This window comes from Sciurus carolinensis, chromosome 8 (assembly GCF_902686445.1).
Source record: "Sciurus carolinensis chromosome 8, mSciCar1.2, whole genome shotgun sequence".
NCBI classification, from domain to species: domain Eukaryota; kingdom Metazoa; phylum Chordata; class Mammalia; order Rodentia; family Sciuridae; genus Sciurus; species Sciurus carolinensis.
This window is the reverse complement of record NC_062220.1, coordinates 134,546,797-134,563,993: the sequence shown is the minus strand read 5'-3', so window position 1 is coordinate 134,563,993 and position 17,197 is coordinate 134,546,797. Positions and strand designations below refer to the sequence as shown.

The following is a 17,197-nucleotide window of genomic DNA, read 5'->3' as shown; positions in this document are numbered from 1 at the left end:
AGAGTCCCAGCCCCCATGTTTTTAGTCCCTGTTTTAATGTTTCGGTTTTTCACCGGTGCCTGTTCTGTGAGCCCCACGGGTTCACCCCTCTCTTCCATTTACCCTCTGCTCTAGGAGCCCCTCTTCTGCCCCCCACTTCTCCTCAGGCCATCCGGGTTACACCTGTGGTTGGTCCCCCAATTGTTCGTTTTTGGATCCCCGTTCTCTTCACATGCACCTTGTTCTCTGCTGCCTGCCCTTTTCTTGCCGCCCACTTTAACCTTGCCAGACCGTTTTCCTCCTCCATTTTCCCCTGGGCATTTTTGTTTATTAATGGCCTGGTTTACCCAACTCTGAACATACTACACTTTTATCCTCAGTCCCAGTGTCGGTCTTCTCTACTTGGGTTCCTATTTTGTCTATCACCTAGCGTCCTTGGGTTCCAGTTTTTATTCTCCAGTCTCCTTTGCCCATCCCACTTTTTTAAAACATGACTCCAGTTTTCTACACCACCCCCCAGACTTTTGCCATTTCTCTCTTCGATTTTCTCCTTTCCATTCTTTGTCTCCCAAATTCCCCAGTCTCTAAAGTCTTCAGGTCCTCATTTTTTGTTTGTTTGAGATGCTGGGGATTGAACCCAGGGCCCTGCATAAAATGGTAGGCAAAGAAAGCAAAGCAGTATGGATTTTTTTGGGGGGTGGGGGTGGAGGGTACTGGGGATTTAACCCCGGGGAAGTTTACCACTGAGCAACATCCCTAGCCCTTTTATTTTAAGATAGGTTCTCACTAAGCTGCTGAGGCTGGCCTTGAACTTGAGATCCCCCTGCAACCTCTGGAGCTGCCACTGCACCCAGCTAATGTTTATCTTGATGCATTCCTTATGTACAATCTTGAAAAAGAATAAAATAGTGACGGGAACAATATTGTTTCCAACATTAGGACAGTCAGTAAAGAAATTTTTTTTAGTCTGGCAAACTGGTTTTAATCAAATCTTTACACTTACTAGTCAGCTCTAAATCAAGATCACTGAAACATTTATTTAAAAATAACTTTATTCCATAATCTTAAAAAAAATCCATAACCTCATAACTAATTTCTCCCAACTTTACCCATCAAATATTAAAATGTAAATAATGCAGAGGATTTTTTTTTTTTTTTTTTTTTGCAGCAGTTTCTAGCCAGTCCCATGATGAGCATGTACATTGGCACTTACTGCATCATAATAAATTCTGCCCAGCAACGATGATTTTCCAGGTTTCAGTGCACAGGTTATAGAAGTTTTCCATCATGTATTTCCCTGCTGCAGTTATAGGTCCTGTATGTGCTTGTAAGAAATGGAGCTAATATCAAAGCCACAGGACTTCAGAGCCCCCTCCCCAGTGTCCAATAGGTTTTGAGGAAAAGCAGTCTAATTGTAACTGCCCTGAAGTATTTATCTTCCTGCTTCTGATAAATATTATCTCATGGTCTCTGAATTAACAATACATGCAGATAACATTTTTTTAAAGTCCAACTTGGACTTTGCCACACAAAGGCTGTAACCTACCATCAACTTGCTCACGGATTTGGGTATGGATCACTTTAAAAGGGAGAAAGAGCGCCAATTCTTCCTAAATCCTTAAAACGTGAAGCACTTCAGTGCTTGGGCTTTTTAACTGACTCGGAGGTACAAGTGAACACAGGGCTTTACAGCACTTGGCACCAAGCCCTTGAAGCTCCCATTTGCTAGTGGAAAAACCCTCAACCATTTCCTATCATTATGTGTATGGGCAAAAGGAAGTTGTGGAAAACATCCCAGGGATATTGCAAAACATCATCTGCATTCCTAGCTAGTGGTTTTGCCCCCTAGTTTGGTCTTTTTTGAGATGCCTCTGTACAGCGGGCTCTTAAATTTAGTCATGGAAGACTAAAGGAGAGACTGACTAGTCAAGTCTCCAGTGACTTTAGAAGCAACCTAAGCATCTCATTCTGAAATGACACCAAGAGTTTACAGAGTGATCCAGCCCAAGAGCTGCTATGCAGTCAAGGACCGAACCAAGTAGAAATACAATGCACAGCTAGTTCTGATGGTACGAATTGTAGCCAGCTCCAAACTCTCAGGTGTCCTGAGTTGGGAACAGGGCACACTTCTAGTCATTTGCTCAGTTTAGTCTCTTCCTCCAAAAAAACACACCTGCAGGTTACTTCGGAAAACCAGCTCCTCATTTTGGGAATCCCAGTCCCTGGTACTGAAGAAGGGAAGTTCGCTTTTAAGCGCACTAGATCTTGCCCATTAGAGCAGAATATGCAACATTAAAGAGTGAAAATTCAAGTGCAAATTCAAGTTCATGGTTAGCACACATCCATTGCACCTTTATATGGCCCCCGACTTCAAGGGATTTGGATAAAGCGGGTGGGGGATCTACTGGAAGCCTTAGCAACCAAAACTCATCACATGTCATTTTCATTTGAAACTTGGTGTAACTGATCAGTGTATCCTCATAATATTCTTAAGAACTAAGACGAAGCACGCTTTCCCATTCCAGAGCGGGAGAGAGCAACTGAGGCTGGGTGGACTGGTTTGTTCAAGGAGTTCTTATCGACAGATACTCGGGAAATGTGCCTCTTGCCTCCATTCAAAGCAAGAGGAGGAAGAGGAAAGCTGAAAGCTAATCCTAGGTCCATCACCTAGGAGGCTTTTATGACAATGTGAAGCTCTGTAAAATGTGAGTTTCTAATGAAAGGCACTTCCTCTTATTAGTTTCTACCTCTTTTGAAAAGAATTATACCTCCGGGGGGGAAAGGATCCCCCTAGCTCTGACAATGGCCTCTTGGAAACCATTCTACAAAGAACTAAAGTGTCTGCAGTAGCTCCCTGTTTACAGTGAGCAGTTTTTTCTTCCACTAGGGAAGGCAAAGAAGGTAACTAATATCTACTGAGCACCTCCTAGGCACTTTTACACCCCAAGTGGCCTCTTTTCTCACAAGCTTGGCTCCTGTAGGAATGATTTCACCCATTTCACAGATGAGGAAAACTGAGGCTCAGTGAGAGGTAAAGAGACATGCCCAAGCCCATGGAGCACGGGAGGATCAGGGCCCAGGCTGAAGCCCAGGTACATCAGACCCCAATGCCTCCCTCTGACTTGCTTCGGTAGCAGACATGTCACCTTTCCCCGGGATCTGCCATTTGCCTGGGTCCTCACCTGGGCAGCAATAAAGGAAGTTGCCCTGTCACCCCAAAGTATTCCCTTTTGTGCTGGGGGAATGGTCAAGGGCACCAAGACCAAGTGCTTCCCCCATCTGTGCTCCTTCCAAATCCCTGTCTGTCAGGCAGGAGAGAGCTGTAAGTCACAGCAAAAGTGGCACCTCAGATGCCAACTGCAGCTGCCCCCTCCCCACAGTGCTCCTTCCTACCGCTTTTTACATCATTGAGGAAATTCATGGCAAGTTAAACCAATTTTTAAAAAAAAGGGAAGGAAAGCTATGCGTCTGCTTTTCTTTGCTGCTGGGAGACCCCGGATGTTGCTAAGGCAAACTCCCAGGCGGGCGCAAGTCACGTCGAAGCTGAAAGAAGAGCTCAGAGCTTTCCACGCTTTCCAGAAAACAATGGCCGGTCCTCGTCTTCAGACTGGCCTGTCGTCTTCCTGCATGATGTCACTTTCTTGTTCACTGATGTCATCTGTTCAGGGGGAAAAACAGACCTGACTGAGTCACCTCCAGAGTGTGACTGTTTCCATGACAGTGGTGATTTCTCCTCCTTTCCCGATGAGCCACAGAATGGGGGTTCACGGGGAAGGTGGGTGCCGGCTGTGCATTCTCCTGTTCTCTGAATTCAGAATCCCCTAGATGTGCTTGATGTTGGTCCTGGCTCCTGCCTCCCCTAAATGTCCTTCCTCCTTGCTGCTTGCTCACTGTCCTTAAATGTTCATCCCACCTCCACCTCCTCTACACGCTTCTCCTGATGGACACGGCTCTCGATCTCTCTTCCTCCCCCAAGGTCCTGTCAATTAAGCGTATCAGCCACCGAACCAGGCAATTAATCCGAGCCTTCCCGTGATAGCTCCTATACTGCCACCCCAAAGCACTGGTTAAATCTTGCTTCCGTTTCAATTTTCCCCATACGTTTTCATCTGTTTACCCCCCGCTGGTCTTATAAAGCTCCCTGCACAGAGACATTATGGGTCCTTCTTTCCTACCCAACAATGCCAATGTTGTGCCTTTCCCCAGAACAGGCCTTGATAAATGTTCGTCACCTTGATTTCCGTGGTAGTTAATACATACCCAGTATCTTTCACCCAAAATGCTAGGGATCATGAGTGTTTCCGATTTCAGATTTTGGAATATTTGCATATATCTTGAGGATGGGACCCACATCAACACTACAAAAATCTAGTTATGTTTCATATGTTCTTTTTATACACAGTCTGAGACAATCTTATATTTGTAATAATTTTGTACACCAAACTGAATTTGTATATATTGAACCATTAAACCTGTGGTATCGGGTTGGGGAGATAGCTCAGTCGGTAGGGTGCTTGCCTTGCAAGCACAAGGCCCTGGGTTCAATCCCCAGCACCGCAAAACAAACAAACAAACAAAAAACCCTATGGTATCATTACAGCACTCAGAAAGTTTTGCACTTTGTTTTGGGGGGTTTTTTTTAAATATTTTTTAATTGTCAATGGACCTTTTTTTACTTATATGTGGTGCTGAGAATCGAACCCAGTGCCTCATGCACGCGAGGCAAGCGCTCTATCTCTGAGCCACCAACCACCCCAGCCCAGTTTTGCATTTTGGATTTTGGGATTAGGAAATGCTCAGCCTGCACTAGATTCTCAGGTTTTACACTAAATTTTATATTCCCCAGCTTTTAAGAAACCAAGCTTGCTCCTCAGAAGTCTCGTACATGTGCTCCCCGCACAGATCCAAGTGTTGGAGCAGGAAAGGGCTCACCTTGCAGGTCCCGGAGTCCGTTTCCCATCTGCTCCAAGTTCCCATTCACCAGTGCGGTCACCCTGTGAATGTGGCCATGCTTGAGTCTTTCTTTCGGCAACTCCTCTCTCTCATTTGGCTCCTCTTCCTCTTCCTCTGCTGCAGCATCCTCCTCTTCCTCTTCTTCCTCCTCTGAATCCACCAATACCATGACATCGCCCCTGTCTTGGCCCCTAATTTCCAAAGCAGGAAAAACAATCAAGAAGGCATCTTACTTTTCTTGGTGACCCAGCATCACAAGACACTCCACAAGCTCTAGTACTGTGGGGAAACTTCCTCATCATCCAGTGCGATCGAGTCATGAGATGATGGTGTGGTTGTGGGGGCGTGACCTCACAGAGATGCAGGCACAGATGACTAGAGATGATCACATCTGTACTATTCTGTCCCTGCCTCCTGAGCAGGTGACCATGTTGTCTGTTACAGTTTGGATATGAAGCGTTCCCCCCCAAAGCGCCTGTTAATGCAGGAATACTTATTAGGAGGTAAAATGATGGAGTTGTGAGACATGTACCCTAATCGGTCCATCCTAGTTTGAATGACTGGGTGGCAGCTGTAGGCAGGTGGAGCATGGTTGGAGGTGGGTCACCGGGAGCATGCCCAGGAAGGATGCATCTTCTCTGTGACCCCCTGCCTCCACTTTCTGACCCTGCTATGAGCTGAGCACCTGTCCTCTGCAGGGCCCTTCTCCCATGATGTGGCGCCTCATCTGGGGCCCAGAGCAAAGGAATAAGCCATCTGTTGACAGACACCTTGGAAACCATGAGCTCCAAATGAACTTTCCCTCCACTAAGTTGTCCTTGATGGGTATTTTGGTCATGGCAATGCAAAAGCCAACTACAACATCCTCCCAAGCCACGACCACTTCAGTTCACCACGCAGCAGGTATATAAATGCTGCCCTCTTCCCTGAATGCCCTTATTTCGTTTCCACTGAGTGAGATATCCTACTCCTCGTGACTCAAGGCCCAGGCCAAGTCCTCCTCAATCTGGCTCCCGGACAAAGCCTTGAACTACACATGCGTTTGGAGTCCATGCCCGGTGGCTTTGCATTTCCCTGTCTGTGCTCATCACCAGCTTTGCCTACCTGACCCGACTGTCCATTTCCTAAGGAAGGAAGAGAAAGTTCCATGGCCAGTCACAGTCCTAGAAGCATCACATTCTTGGTTCATGCTACCCAAACCCCTCTGGGAAACAGATGAGGGGAGAAGGCTCAGAGAAGCTAAGAATTTTCCCTGGACTCAGGAATAGCAAAGGGCACAGCTGCGATTTGAACCCAGGTCCACGGATTCCAGAGTCTTTCCCACAGTGCCACAGGGCTATCTCTTGTGAAGAATAAGCCTGGGAATGAGAGAGACACTGGGACAATGGCCTTCAAAAGGAACGGTTGCCCAAAAAGATGGTTCCAGAACAATAATATCCATCATCAAAGAGGGACGAACTTGTCCGTACATCACAGAGAAGAGTCAAGTTCTCTGCTCTCACCCAAGACCTCTGGAAATGAAACACACATGTTCCATCTGGAAGTGTTTGCCCTGCCGGGGTTTCCTCTCGGGTAGAGGCTTCTGGGCATGCTCCAACTAGACTCCCTAAACATTCTGTAAGAATGGAGGAACTCTGGATTATATAGAGGGAAATGAGAGGGGTGAGGGGCCAGGGCTATGAAAGATGTTGGACTGAGACAGACATCATGACCCTGTGTGCATGTATGATCCCGCGAATGGTGTGAATCTACATGGTGCGCCACCCTAGAAATGAAAAGATGTACCCCATTTGTGTACAATGAATCAAAATGCGGTTGTAAAAATAAAAAATAATAAAATTTTTTTTAAAAAAATTCCGTAAGACTATCTTACGCTTCCCTGTGTTTCTTTTCAGAAAATTAAATAAAACAAACGCATGAATGATAGGACTCAAGATGCACACACCATCTTCACATTTCAAGGACAGGCCTGCCGGGTGCCCAGCCGTGAGACCTGGCATTATAAAGGAACAGACTCTGGAAATGATCAGACCTGGGGCAGAAGGCAGAAGGCAGACCCCTGCCGTCTGCTTCCTGGAGGGTTTTCAGAAATTACTTCGCTGAGCCTCTGTCTCCTCAGGAAAGTGGAAAAGCCACCACCACCCTGAAGAGGTGACCAAAGGGTCTGTGGTAGTGCCTCATGAAGCCGAGTCAGCGTCGGGCACGCGGTGGCTCCTCCACAGGGCAGATTATGGAGATGGGGTTTCAACTTGAGTCTAGGGAATACTCACCTGAAAGTGCTTCCTACTGGAGGGAGAAAGGGGAAAACGTTAATATCCAGTAACACCAGTTCAGCCTCACAGAATTCTTTAAACAAACTGACATTTAGAAAAGGTAAACCGGGGATGTAGCTCAGTTGGTAGAGAGCTTGCCTCCCAAGCACAAGGCCCCGGGTTCGATCCCCAGCACCGCAAAAAAAAAAAAAAAAAAAAAGAACAGATAAACTGGGGAGCCGGGGAGGGAGATAAACATAGAGAAACTGACCCAGCCTAAGAGGCAACAGGGTGTGGAGGGACGGTTCCCAGGGGCCTCATGGAGGTGCACCCTGACCCAGTCAAGAGTTCTAGAATGGGGACTTTGGGTGGGACTGAACGTCACAGGGGCCTCCTTCCCCCACCCGCACCTGTTTAAGAAGCCTGAAAGAGAAACAGAGGGACCCAAGGACCCCTTACCTTTCCAGCAGAACACGGGGCTGTAATATAAGATGAGCCCTGAGACAAGGGCCAGTCCCAGCAGGAGGAGGCTGACGATGGTCCCCACAATGCCCCCGATGTTCAGAGGCTCTGGAAAGACAAATCGCACTACTGACTCCTCCGCTCCATAGGCTCCATGTGAAAGCAACAGCTGCCCTCCGTTACCTAAGTCCAGTTCTTGCTTACCTTGGTTTCATGACCTTGAGCAGAGCATGTGACCTCTCTGTGAGGAGATGCAAATACCTCATCTCCCAACCTCAGACAGTCTGTGGGGATCCAGCCAAGCACATGATATGAGGGAATGCTAGGAGTTAAAACCTGTCAAACAGGCACCAAGGCTATGTTCAAGGCCACGGTGGGAGTGTGCATGATCAGGGAGAAAGAGAGAAGGGACCAGCGTGGAGAACCTCGGCCCACACATACAAAGACACTTGATATAGGACACAACGGTGAGCAGAGGAAGCACAGTTCAAGAAACGGTGGTGGAACAAGTGGTTATCCAAACTTGGAGGGGGCAGAAAACAAAGAAAGAAATAACGACCCCTACCTCACACCATTCACAACAATCAATTCCAGAGTCATTAAAGATTTAACCACGAAAGGCACAATGTTAACAACTCTTAGAAGAAAATACAGGAAATGTCTCTGTGACCCTGGGGTAGGGAAGGATGCCTTTAAGAATATGCTGATTCAAAGAGGCTGGGGAGGTAGCTCAGTCGGTAGAGTGCTTGCCTTGTAAGCACAAGGTCCTGGGTTCGATCCCCAGCACCCCCCCAAAAAAAAAAAAAGAATATGCTGATTCTTAAGACATAAAAATTGCTAATGATAGAAGAAAAGTTTCACAAAGTCAACTACATTAAAGTGAGAACATCTGTTCATCAAAGGAAATCATAAGATGGAAGAGACAACGATCTACAAGGAGATATTTGTAACATGTAAAACTAACAAGGAATTGAAGAAATTTCTGAAGAACTCCTACCTATCCATAAGAAGGAAGAAAATGTCAAGACACAAATATCTATTTACCAGAAGAAACACAAATAGCCAATATACATGAAATAAAGCTCCAGCCTTCTCAGTAACCAGGAAAATTCAAATTAGAACCACAACAAGGTCCCATTCTTCACATACTAGATGAGCAAAAATTATAAAGCCCACTGGTAAAATGTGGAACAAGTCAATACTCTTACGTGCTGGCAGAGGGAATGGAAACTGGCACCACCACTTTGGAAACAGTTGGGCATTATCTCATAATGACGAAAGCGCACAGACCCAATAAACCCTTTACATACCCTAGAAAAACATCTACCTGGGTACCTGGTATATGTGCACACAAGGAACTAAGTAAAAGATGTTCATAGCAAAACTAACAAGAACAACAACAAAAACCAGAGGCAACACAAACATCCATCAGTAGGAAAAGGAAGGACAGTTATGGCCCGATGACACAATGGGACGTTACACAGTGGTAAAGGAGTGAAGTGTGCAGGGATACAGCCTAGCAATGAACCTGGAGGGAAAAGGCAAATCACACACACAAAGTACACACACACACACACACACAAAGTACACACACACACACCCCACATGGTACCTTTTCTTTAAAGAAAAATATTGGCTGGGGAGATAGCTCAGTTGGTAGAGTGCTTGCCTTGTAAGCACAAGGCCCTGGGTTCAATCCCCAGCACCCAAAAAAAAAAAAAAAAAAGATTCCCATTAACCTAAAAATGCTCCGTGCCCTGTCCATCCAACCCCCTCCTTCACCAACCGCTGGCAAACACTGGTATTTTCACTAGCTCCACAGTTTTAGGTAGGTAGCCATAACAACCATTTTTTTGAAACCCAAAAATGAAAATATTTAGAAACATGTACTGATTTGGTTTGGATCTTCAATGTCTCCCTGAAGCTCATGTGTTGAAGGCTACCCGACAGGCCCAAAGTGACCAGGCACTGAAACCATTAGCCAAAATAAATCCTTCCTACTTTAAGTTGTATATCTCGGGTATTTTGCCATAGCAACGGAAAGCTGACTAACACAGGTGTCTAAGGTAGTAAAGCGGACTTTTGTTGTTGTTGTTTTTGTTTTTTGCTTAATCTCTTTTTTTTTTTGCCGTGCTGGGGATTGAGCCCAGGGCCGTGTACTTGCGAGGCAAGCTCTCTACCAACTGAGCCACATCTCCAGCCCTTTGCTTCATCATTTAAGTAAGATTGGGAAGGGGCTTCAAAGTGGGATTGCAGATAAAATGTAGGCTGCCTTCTGAAATTCAGATTTCAGATAAGAAAGTATTTTTTAGCACAAGTATGTTTTAGACAGTATTTGCATATTTATTCTTTTTTTTTCTATCATCAGTATATTTATTTTTTTTCAAATAAATCTTTATTTTTATATCAGAACCAGAGAAATGTAAAGTATTTAAGAAAATAAATGTAAATATGTATAACAACCAATGTAACAAAATTTACAAATCATTGTTCAAATATACTCCAGAAACATAGACTATGTTTATGTGCAAAGGAATTAATATTGTTGAAATGTCAGTGGGTCTCATACTTTCCACTGATTCAACATAATCTTTCCTAAAATCTCAGTGTTGTTGGGTACAATTGACATTTTCAATTTTATACTTTATATAGAAAGTAAGTAACCAATTGAGTTAAACACTTTCAAATTGACAAAGTTGAAGCACTTACCAATTATAATTTCAAAACTTAATTTTAGTATGTAGTAATCAAAACAACGTGATATTACAACAATTAGACATTAATGAAATAAAACTGTTCAATGCACATATGGTCAATTGTTTTTTGTCAAAGATACCAGTGTAATTTATTGGAAAATAAAGTATTTTCCTATTGTTTTCTTAAAATATTGGGTTCTTATATAAAAGAAAAACTAAATTTCTATTTTTCCTACACAACATATAAAATAATTTTAAATGGATTGCTGAAGTATAAGTGATCGCTAAAATTGTGAAGCTTTTTGAAGACAGTCTGGTATAAAATCTAACTTTTGTTTGGCAAGGATTTCTTACATAGAACATAGAAATGCAAACATTAATATATAAAAAAAGATAAGTTGAATTTCATAAAAACTAGAAAAAGGAATATTTCTCTTACAAAAAGATACTGACACTAAAATGCATATTTATTCTTAAAAAAATATATATTCCTTGTTTTTCTGAAATTCAAGTCCAAGTGTGTCTTGGGTTCTGGCATCTCCTGCACCCAGCCGACTGCCTTCCAGGTAACTTGGTCAACTCGGCACTGCCCTGCATCTGAAGTGGGACACTGGTCTCTGGGTGTGCGTTCTGCTGCTCTGCTTGGTGACTTACACACGTGTATATACACGTCCCAGGTGTCGTGAGAGATATGAGATCGCTTTGCTCCCTGGGCAAATGTTCCTGCACTGTAATCCCCCGGCCACCTGGTCCAGCCACAAGCAGGCAGATCTGCTGCCTCCCGGGGGCAGTGGCCACGTGCAGGGAGGCCCCAGGCTGGTGCCAGGTGTTCGGAAGCTCTCAGGGCCGCTCCCCTCACTCACCTTTCACACTCAGCCAGATGTCCACCGCCCTCACCCCCGCGGGGTTCTCAGCCCGACACACGTAGTAGCCCTCGTCCAGGTCCCGGGAACAGTTCTGAACGGTGAGGGTGGAGCTCTGTCCGTTCTGGGTAATGAGGTAGTGGCTGTCGGGGTGGATGACCACCTCGGGCTGGCTGAGGTTCCTCAGCCACTGGATCTTGGCAAAGGGGTAGGCTCCAGTCACTTGGCAGGTGAGCGTCACATTGCCCCCCACAAAGCAAGTTTTCATGGGCTCAGAGAGAACGGAGGGGCCCCCTGGTGACCAGAAGAAAATAGAAAGAGATGAATGTTTAAGGAGACTCGAGTCACGGCCTGAGAACCTTCCAGGCTGATTTCCTCCTGGTGAAGCAACTCCAGAAACTGGCACCTCACCTGGTTGGACAGAACAGTACCAGCTGCACTGACCGAGCACCCACCGTGCCCCAGGCACGTTAGCACCTCACTCTCCTACGATCCTGGCACTGTCCCATTTTGCAGATAAGGAAACCGAGGTCCAGCCAAAGCTCGGCAACTTGCTCAAAGTCACACGACTAACGAAGAGATGTAGCTAGGACTTAAGAGTGGCCCCCTGTCCCGGTTTGCTCAGGCCTGGGACACTTCCTGGGACATGGGGTTCTCAGTGCTAAAACCAGGAAAGTTTCAGAGCAGAAGCTGGTTCTTCTGGGCGAGACTGGAACCCCAGCGGTCAGGCCTCGTAGCCTAGCATCTTACTTGCCGTGGGCGTCTTGGCAAAGTGACCACACTGGTCATGCCAAGCACAGACAGGCGGTCCGGCAGGCTGTTCAAGAGAAGAGGGCACCGTATGTGTTTCCTGTGGCTGACGCGACACATTGCTACTAACTTAGTGGCTTAAAACAAATTAATCTCTTGCAGTTCTGGAGGTCACAAGTCTGAAATGACCTCCTAGGGCTAACTAAGATCAAGGAGTTGGCCGGGCTGGTCCCTTCTGGATGCTCTGAGATTGGATTCCTGGCTCTTTTACTTTCTCAGGACCACGCACACTCCTGGGCTCGTGGCCCCTTCCTTGTCTCGTGCCAAGCAAGCTCTGAGATCACATCACCTACTACTGACTCTGACTCCCTGCCTCCCTCCTCTAAGGACCCCGGATGCTATTTTGGGCCCATCTGGATAATCCAGAATGATATGCCCCTCTGCATCCTTAACCACATCAGCAAAGTCCCTTTTGTGATGTAAAAACATTCACAGGTTCTGGGGTCAGGACACAGATATCCGCTCTAAAAAACTTAGAAGGTGGCAGTCCTGTGGCCTCGGGTCCAGTTTGAAAGGACACAGGGAGCGAGGAAGGCTACTGGCTTTCCTCAAAACGCACACCCTCCCTGGGAGGTAGCAGATTCACCGGGGCATTTATTAAATGTGGACTTCTGGCATCTGAAAGTCAGAGAGGCCCTCCCTCCGGGCTCCTGCCTGGGAGAGGGAAAGCAGGCTCCCCCTCAGCAGCTGCTCCCAAGGACAGTCCAGGGTTCCACAGCTGCTTCCTGGGGAGAAAGGAGGGAAGAGGAGGGAAAGGGGCCAGGGGGCTGGAATAGCCTAAATGCCTCCCTCTCTAGGTCAGGCCCCCAACCTGGGCCTGCCTGGGACCCTCGTATGTGAGCTCTCCTCTTTGGGTGCACAGTTGGGTTCCTTCCATGTTGCTGAATCCCATTTTCCCTCTCTGTGGTTAACCCAAATCTCCTTCAGGGTCATTAAGCCAGCGGCAGTGACAAGCCTCATTAGTATGTTTATATTTCCTGGCTCCCAAACCAAGGTCTCAGAAATGGCTCCCTGATCCTTAAACAATGCCCTGGTGGCCCCTCCCTGACCCCCACACGCAGCTCATGCACATGATTATGCTTTTGCCAAGTGGAGTATTCGTATCTCAGAAAGTCAAGTCACCTCCCTGCACATCCATCCAAAGAGTTCAACTGGTTGGGAGGATGCCGTAGGAAGAGGTGGGGGCCCTCAGAGATCCGCTAGACGGGGAAGAAATACTGGGGCCTTCACACCGGGTCTGGCTAATGCAGCAGCTTATCCCAAGGTGAGCTGGATTTGGCAGTGCAGGGACATATCAGCCACTAAAACTGGGCACGAAGACACGCACCTCTAGTCCCAGTTACTCGGGAGTCTCAGGCAGGAGGACTGCTTGAGACCAGAAGCTGAGCCAACCTGGGAAACCACAGCAAGACCCCATTTCTTAAGAAGTAAAACCAGGGTGGGGGTGTAGCTTAGTGGTAGAGCATTCACCCCGGAAGGGAGAGAGAGAGATCTGGGCCTCAGGACCCCCAACACCTGCCTTTCCATCATCTCGGGAGCTAAACTGTTCCAGGTTCACTGAGGTGACATCAATGTCAACTTCCATCCACTTACGAGTCCTCTCAGCTGAAATGACTCTGCCTCAAGGGACCTCTTAAATGTGGGCCTGACTTAGTGACTCTTTTCTAATAAACACAGAGGGCTGCCACACTCCGTCCCACTTGGATCACTGGCTCCGGGGGAAGCGGCGGCCATGTTGGGAGGAACTCAATCAGCCCTGAGGAGAGCCCCCACGGAGGGGACACAACTCAGGCATGTGGATGAAAACCCTGTAAGCATATCCATCCCATGATTCCAGCTCCCCGGCCTTCTGGCTTCCGGCTGAGGCCTCGCCATTATGGAACTGGGCCCTGCCTGAATCGCTGACCCACAGAAGGCGCAGGATGAAAAAAGGGCATTTTGTCTTAAGCCACTAAGTTTGGGGGTAACTTGTGACATAAGCGAGAACTCACGTATGAGCCTCATGTCTCATTCAAACTCTCCCTCCTCAGCACACAGTGACTACCTGGCACAGCAGGGGCTCCATGAGGTCAGTCAAGGGGACAACGGCTTCAACCAGAACCAAGGATCTTAACTAGGTGTCTCTAGAGTTGGGAAGGAAGGAAGTAAAAAGCACAAGAAAGGAAGAAAGGGAAGCAATCGGTTCACTCTGACCCACTAGGATTTCTTTCCCAGAACTACTCTCAAAGGAGTCTCTCGGAAGCTCGAGGAAGGCAGGGGCAGGCCAGCCCCAGGACACAGCAAGCCGGACTCACTGATCTGTACCACGCAGCTGGCTCCAGACTCGGGTCCCACTATGTGGCTCCCAAGACACTTGAACGTTTTGCCATCCGACAGCCGGGACAGGTTCAGCAGCTCCACCCCCAGCTCTGACTTGCCCACGACGGCCCCTCCGGGCTCCTCTGTCCACAGGAAGGTAGGGCGGGGGTATCCCCCGTCCCAGCCGCACGTGAGCTTCAGTGCAAACGATCCCGACGGCATCTCCGCTGAGCACCGAGGAACCGAGGGAGGGGACCCTGCAAAACATGGAGGAGGAGGGCTTAATCCGGGTGACTGCAGAGAAGCGCCAGAGCCGGCCGGCCTTCCCGAACAGCAGCGAGCACAAATTGGTGCCCGACAAGGGTCAGGCTTCCGGGATTAAATCTTCGAGGACCCGGGTCTCATTTACCTTTGCATTTTTCTCTAGCCATTTTAAATTAATCACACAAAATTAAAAAGTCAGTTCCTCTATCACACTATCCGCATTTCAAGTGCTCAGTGACCACACGTGATAGAGCGGCCGCACTGGACCACAAGCAGAGCTTGTGTCCATCATCACGGAAGTTCTACTGGACAAGCTGGTCCTAGAAACTGACGGGGTTCCTCTGGCCAAAGGAAGGTGAAGGATATCAGTCACTGCAAGAGATTTATTAATTAATATATAGAGTTAATATGTGCATTTGTAATGCGTTTTTGTATATTTGTTATACAAATAAACAGAAAAAAATTTGAAGCTGGGCATAGCGGTGTCCACCACCCGGGAGGCCAAGGCAGGAGGATCACAAGTTGAGGCCAGCCTTGGCAACTCAGCAAAACTCTGTCTTTAAGTAAGACACAGGACTGGGTTGTAGGTCAGTGGTAAAGCACCCCTGGGTTCAATTCTCAGTCAAAAAATAAATAAGAAATTTTGATTTTTATATATGTATAGTAGTGAATATAGATAGGGAACATCTATAAGAAAAATTACTGGAAATGTCCTAAAATAATACTTAAAATGATTCTTGTCTTCTTTAGGCTCACCTGTGATTCCTACATGCTCTATATGCTATAAATGTCATTAATAATGGAGAACACAGAGACCTATAAAAGCTCTGAATAACATACAAATTAAGCAATGAGCTCTTACCCCACCCACTCATTTACTGTCCCAACGTCCCCTTCGTCAGCACGGGTTATGAGTGACCTCCGCATTTCTGTGGTGGTTTGCGTCCATGATATTTGTGTACAGGAGTGTTTGGTGGGAGGATCCCCATCTCCAAATTAAAGATGGCAGGCCAACAGAGAGCCTGGTGTTACCGGGAGGCAGGGGACACTTTAAGAGGTAGTGCCTAGCGGGAGCCTTTAGGTCACTGCTAGTGGGACTGCGGGACCCCAGGCCCTTCCTCTTCCTGCCTCTCTTTTGTAGCTGGCCAGGAAGCAGTCCTCCTCCACCACATGTGGCCACCATGATGTCCTGAGGCACCACAGGCCCAAAGAACAGGGCCAATTGGTCATGGAGTGAAACCTCCAAGACTTTTAAGCAAAATAAGCCTTTTCTCTTCATAGGCTGCTCATCTCAGGGGTTGGTCACAGTGAGAGGAAGCTGACACAAAACTAGATAGAGGCGATGACACAGGACTCTGGCAACATGCGGAACGCCGTAACATGCTAGGCCCCGTTACGGAGCAAGCTTCCAGAAGGGGCGACTCCCTGGGGACTGAGGGAGCCCCAGAGCACGGGGACCCAGGCAGCCGGCCCAGAGACCACAGGATTTATTCCTGAGGCTCCCAGCCGCCAGCACAGAGGATGGGTCAGGAAGCGGGCCTCTTACGCACAGTAGACCAGGAGCTCGGTGGTCACCTCTCGCTGTCTCCCGCTGAGCAGGTTCTTGGCCACACAGGTGTAGTTCCCTTGGAGGTTTGGTGACATCAGCAAGAGCGTGAAGCAGTTGACCGTCAGGTTTTTTCCAAAGGACTCGGAGCCGGAAGGGGTGTGGAAGGACCACTCCACCATGGGCGGCGGCTGGGAGCCGCTGCTGCAGCTGAAGTCCACCTGGGAGCCCCTGGCGGTGTAGCGGGTGCCATTGGGGAGCCAGCCGGCGGCGGAGATGTTGACCTCGATCTGATCGGGGCCACCTGGGATAAGAGGAGGACAGGAGGCATGAATCATTCAGCACGCCAGCGACTCTGCGCGGCTCTAGCGGACACAGAAGTCATCTGCCACGTGGCCCACGCCGTCTTCCTGGGTGGGGTCATGGGCTAAACTGCCCAGGCTGGATTTGAACTTGCCATCCTGCTCCAGCCTCCGGGGTGCCACAGCGCCCGGCTCACACGCAAGCGACCTGGAAGCAGCCAGGGAGAAGCGCAGCATCTGCCGAGTACTAACGATGCGGCAAGCGACACGCTCCCTCTGATCCTGGATGACCGTGAGTTGTTGGGGACATAAACCCGTAGACGAAGAAGAAAAGCGTAAATCGTACCCCCTTTAAAAAAACAGCCCAGTGGGAAGGACATCGGACAGAAAGGAACCACCATGGAAAGCCTGGGCTGCTTTCCACGACGCCTGCTGGCAAGGTTGGCATCTGGCACCTGGATCTGGGAGGGTCCCACCGACCCCCGAGCTGAGCTTCCTCAGTACAACAGCGTGGACTCCGCTGAACACCTGGCTTCCCCTGGGACTCTGGGATTTGGGTGCAGGGGAGGCAGACCAGCCCCCAGTAAAAACCCTTGGGCCCTGGGGCTCCTGCAAGATCATCTGGCAGGCGTGTGACACGTCACTGCTGCGGGATCTGAGAGCATCCTATGCAACTGCGCCGGGTGTCCCCAGATCTCACGTCACAGGCCGTCTCCCTCTGCGGACGGTGCTCTGTGTTCCCGCGCTGTGATGAATCGTCCTACATGCTGAG

The 17,197-nt window shown here is 48.1% G+C and overlaps 1 protein-coding gene and 1 non-coding gene across 3 annotated transcripts in view; one reads left to right on the top strand and one right to left on the bottom strand.

Annotated features, from left to right (window-relative positions):
• Positions 1 to 972: 972 nt before the first annotated feature.
• Vsig10 (V-set and immunoglobulin domain containing 10) overlaps positions 973 to 17,197 on the bottom strand; it is a 32,324-nt gene continuing 16,099 nt past the window's right edge. The window contains exons 3-9 of one of the 2 annotated variants that reach the window (XM_047562041.1): positions 16,128 to 16,427; positions 14,310 to 14,570; positions 11,206 to 11,499; positions 7,644 to 7,754; positions 7,203 to 7,215; positions 4,912 to 5,123; positions 973 to 3,637 (exon numbers count right to left, since the gene is read on the bottom strand). In XM_047562041.1, coding sequence (XP_047417997.1) covers positions 3,582 to 3,637; positions 4,912 to 5,123; positions 7,203 to 7,215; positions 7,644 to 7,754; positions 11,206 to 11,499; positions 14,310 to 14,570; positions 16,128 to 16,427 — 1,247 coding nt within the window. In that variant the 3' untranslated portion in view covers positions 973 to 3,581. Of the gene's footprint in view, positions 3,638 to 4,911; positions 5,124 to 7,202; positions 7,219 to 7,643; positions 7,755 to 11,205; positions 11,500 to 14,309; positions 14,571 to 16,127; positions 16,428 to 17,197 lie in introns of both variants that reach the window. The other variant, XM_047562039.1, reaches the window with a different exon arrangement.
• On the top strand, positions 8,366 to 8,440 carry Trnat-ugu (transfer RNA threonine (anticodon UGU)). The gene has a single exon. It is a non-coding gene; the product is annotated as a tRNA-Thr (tRNA).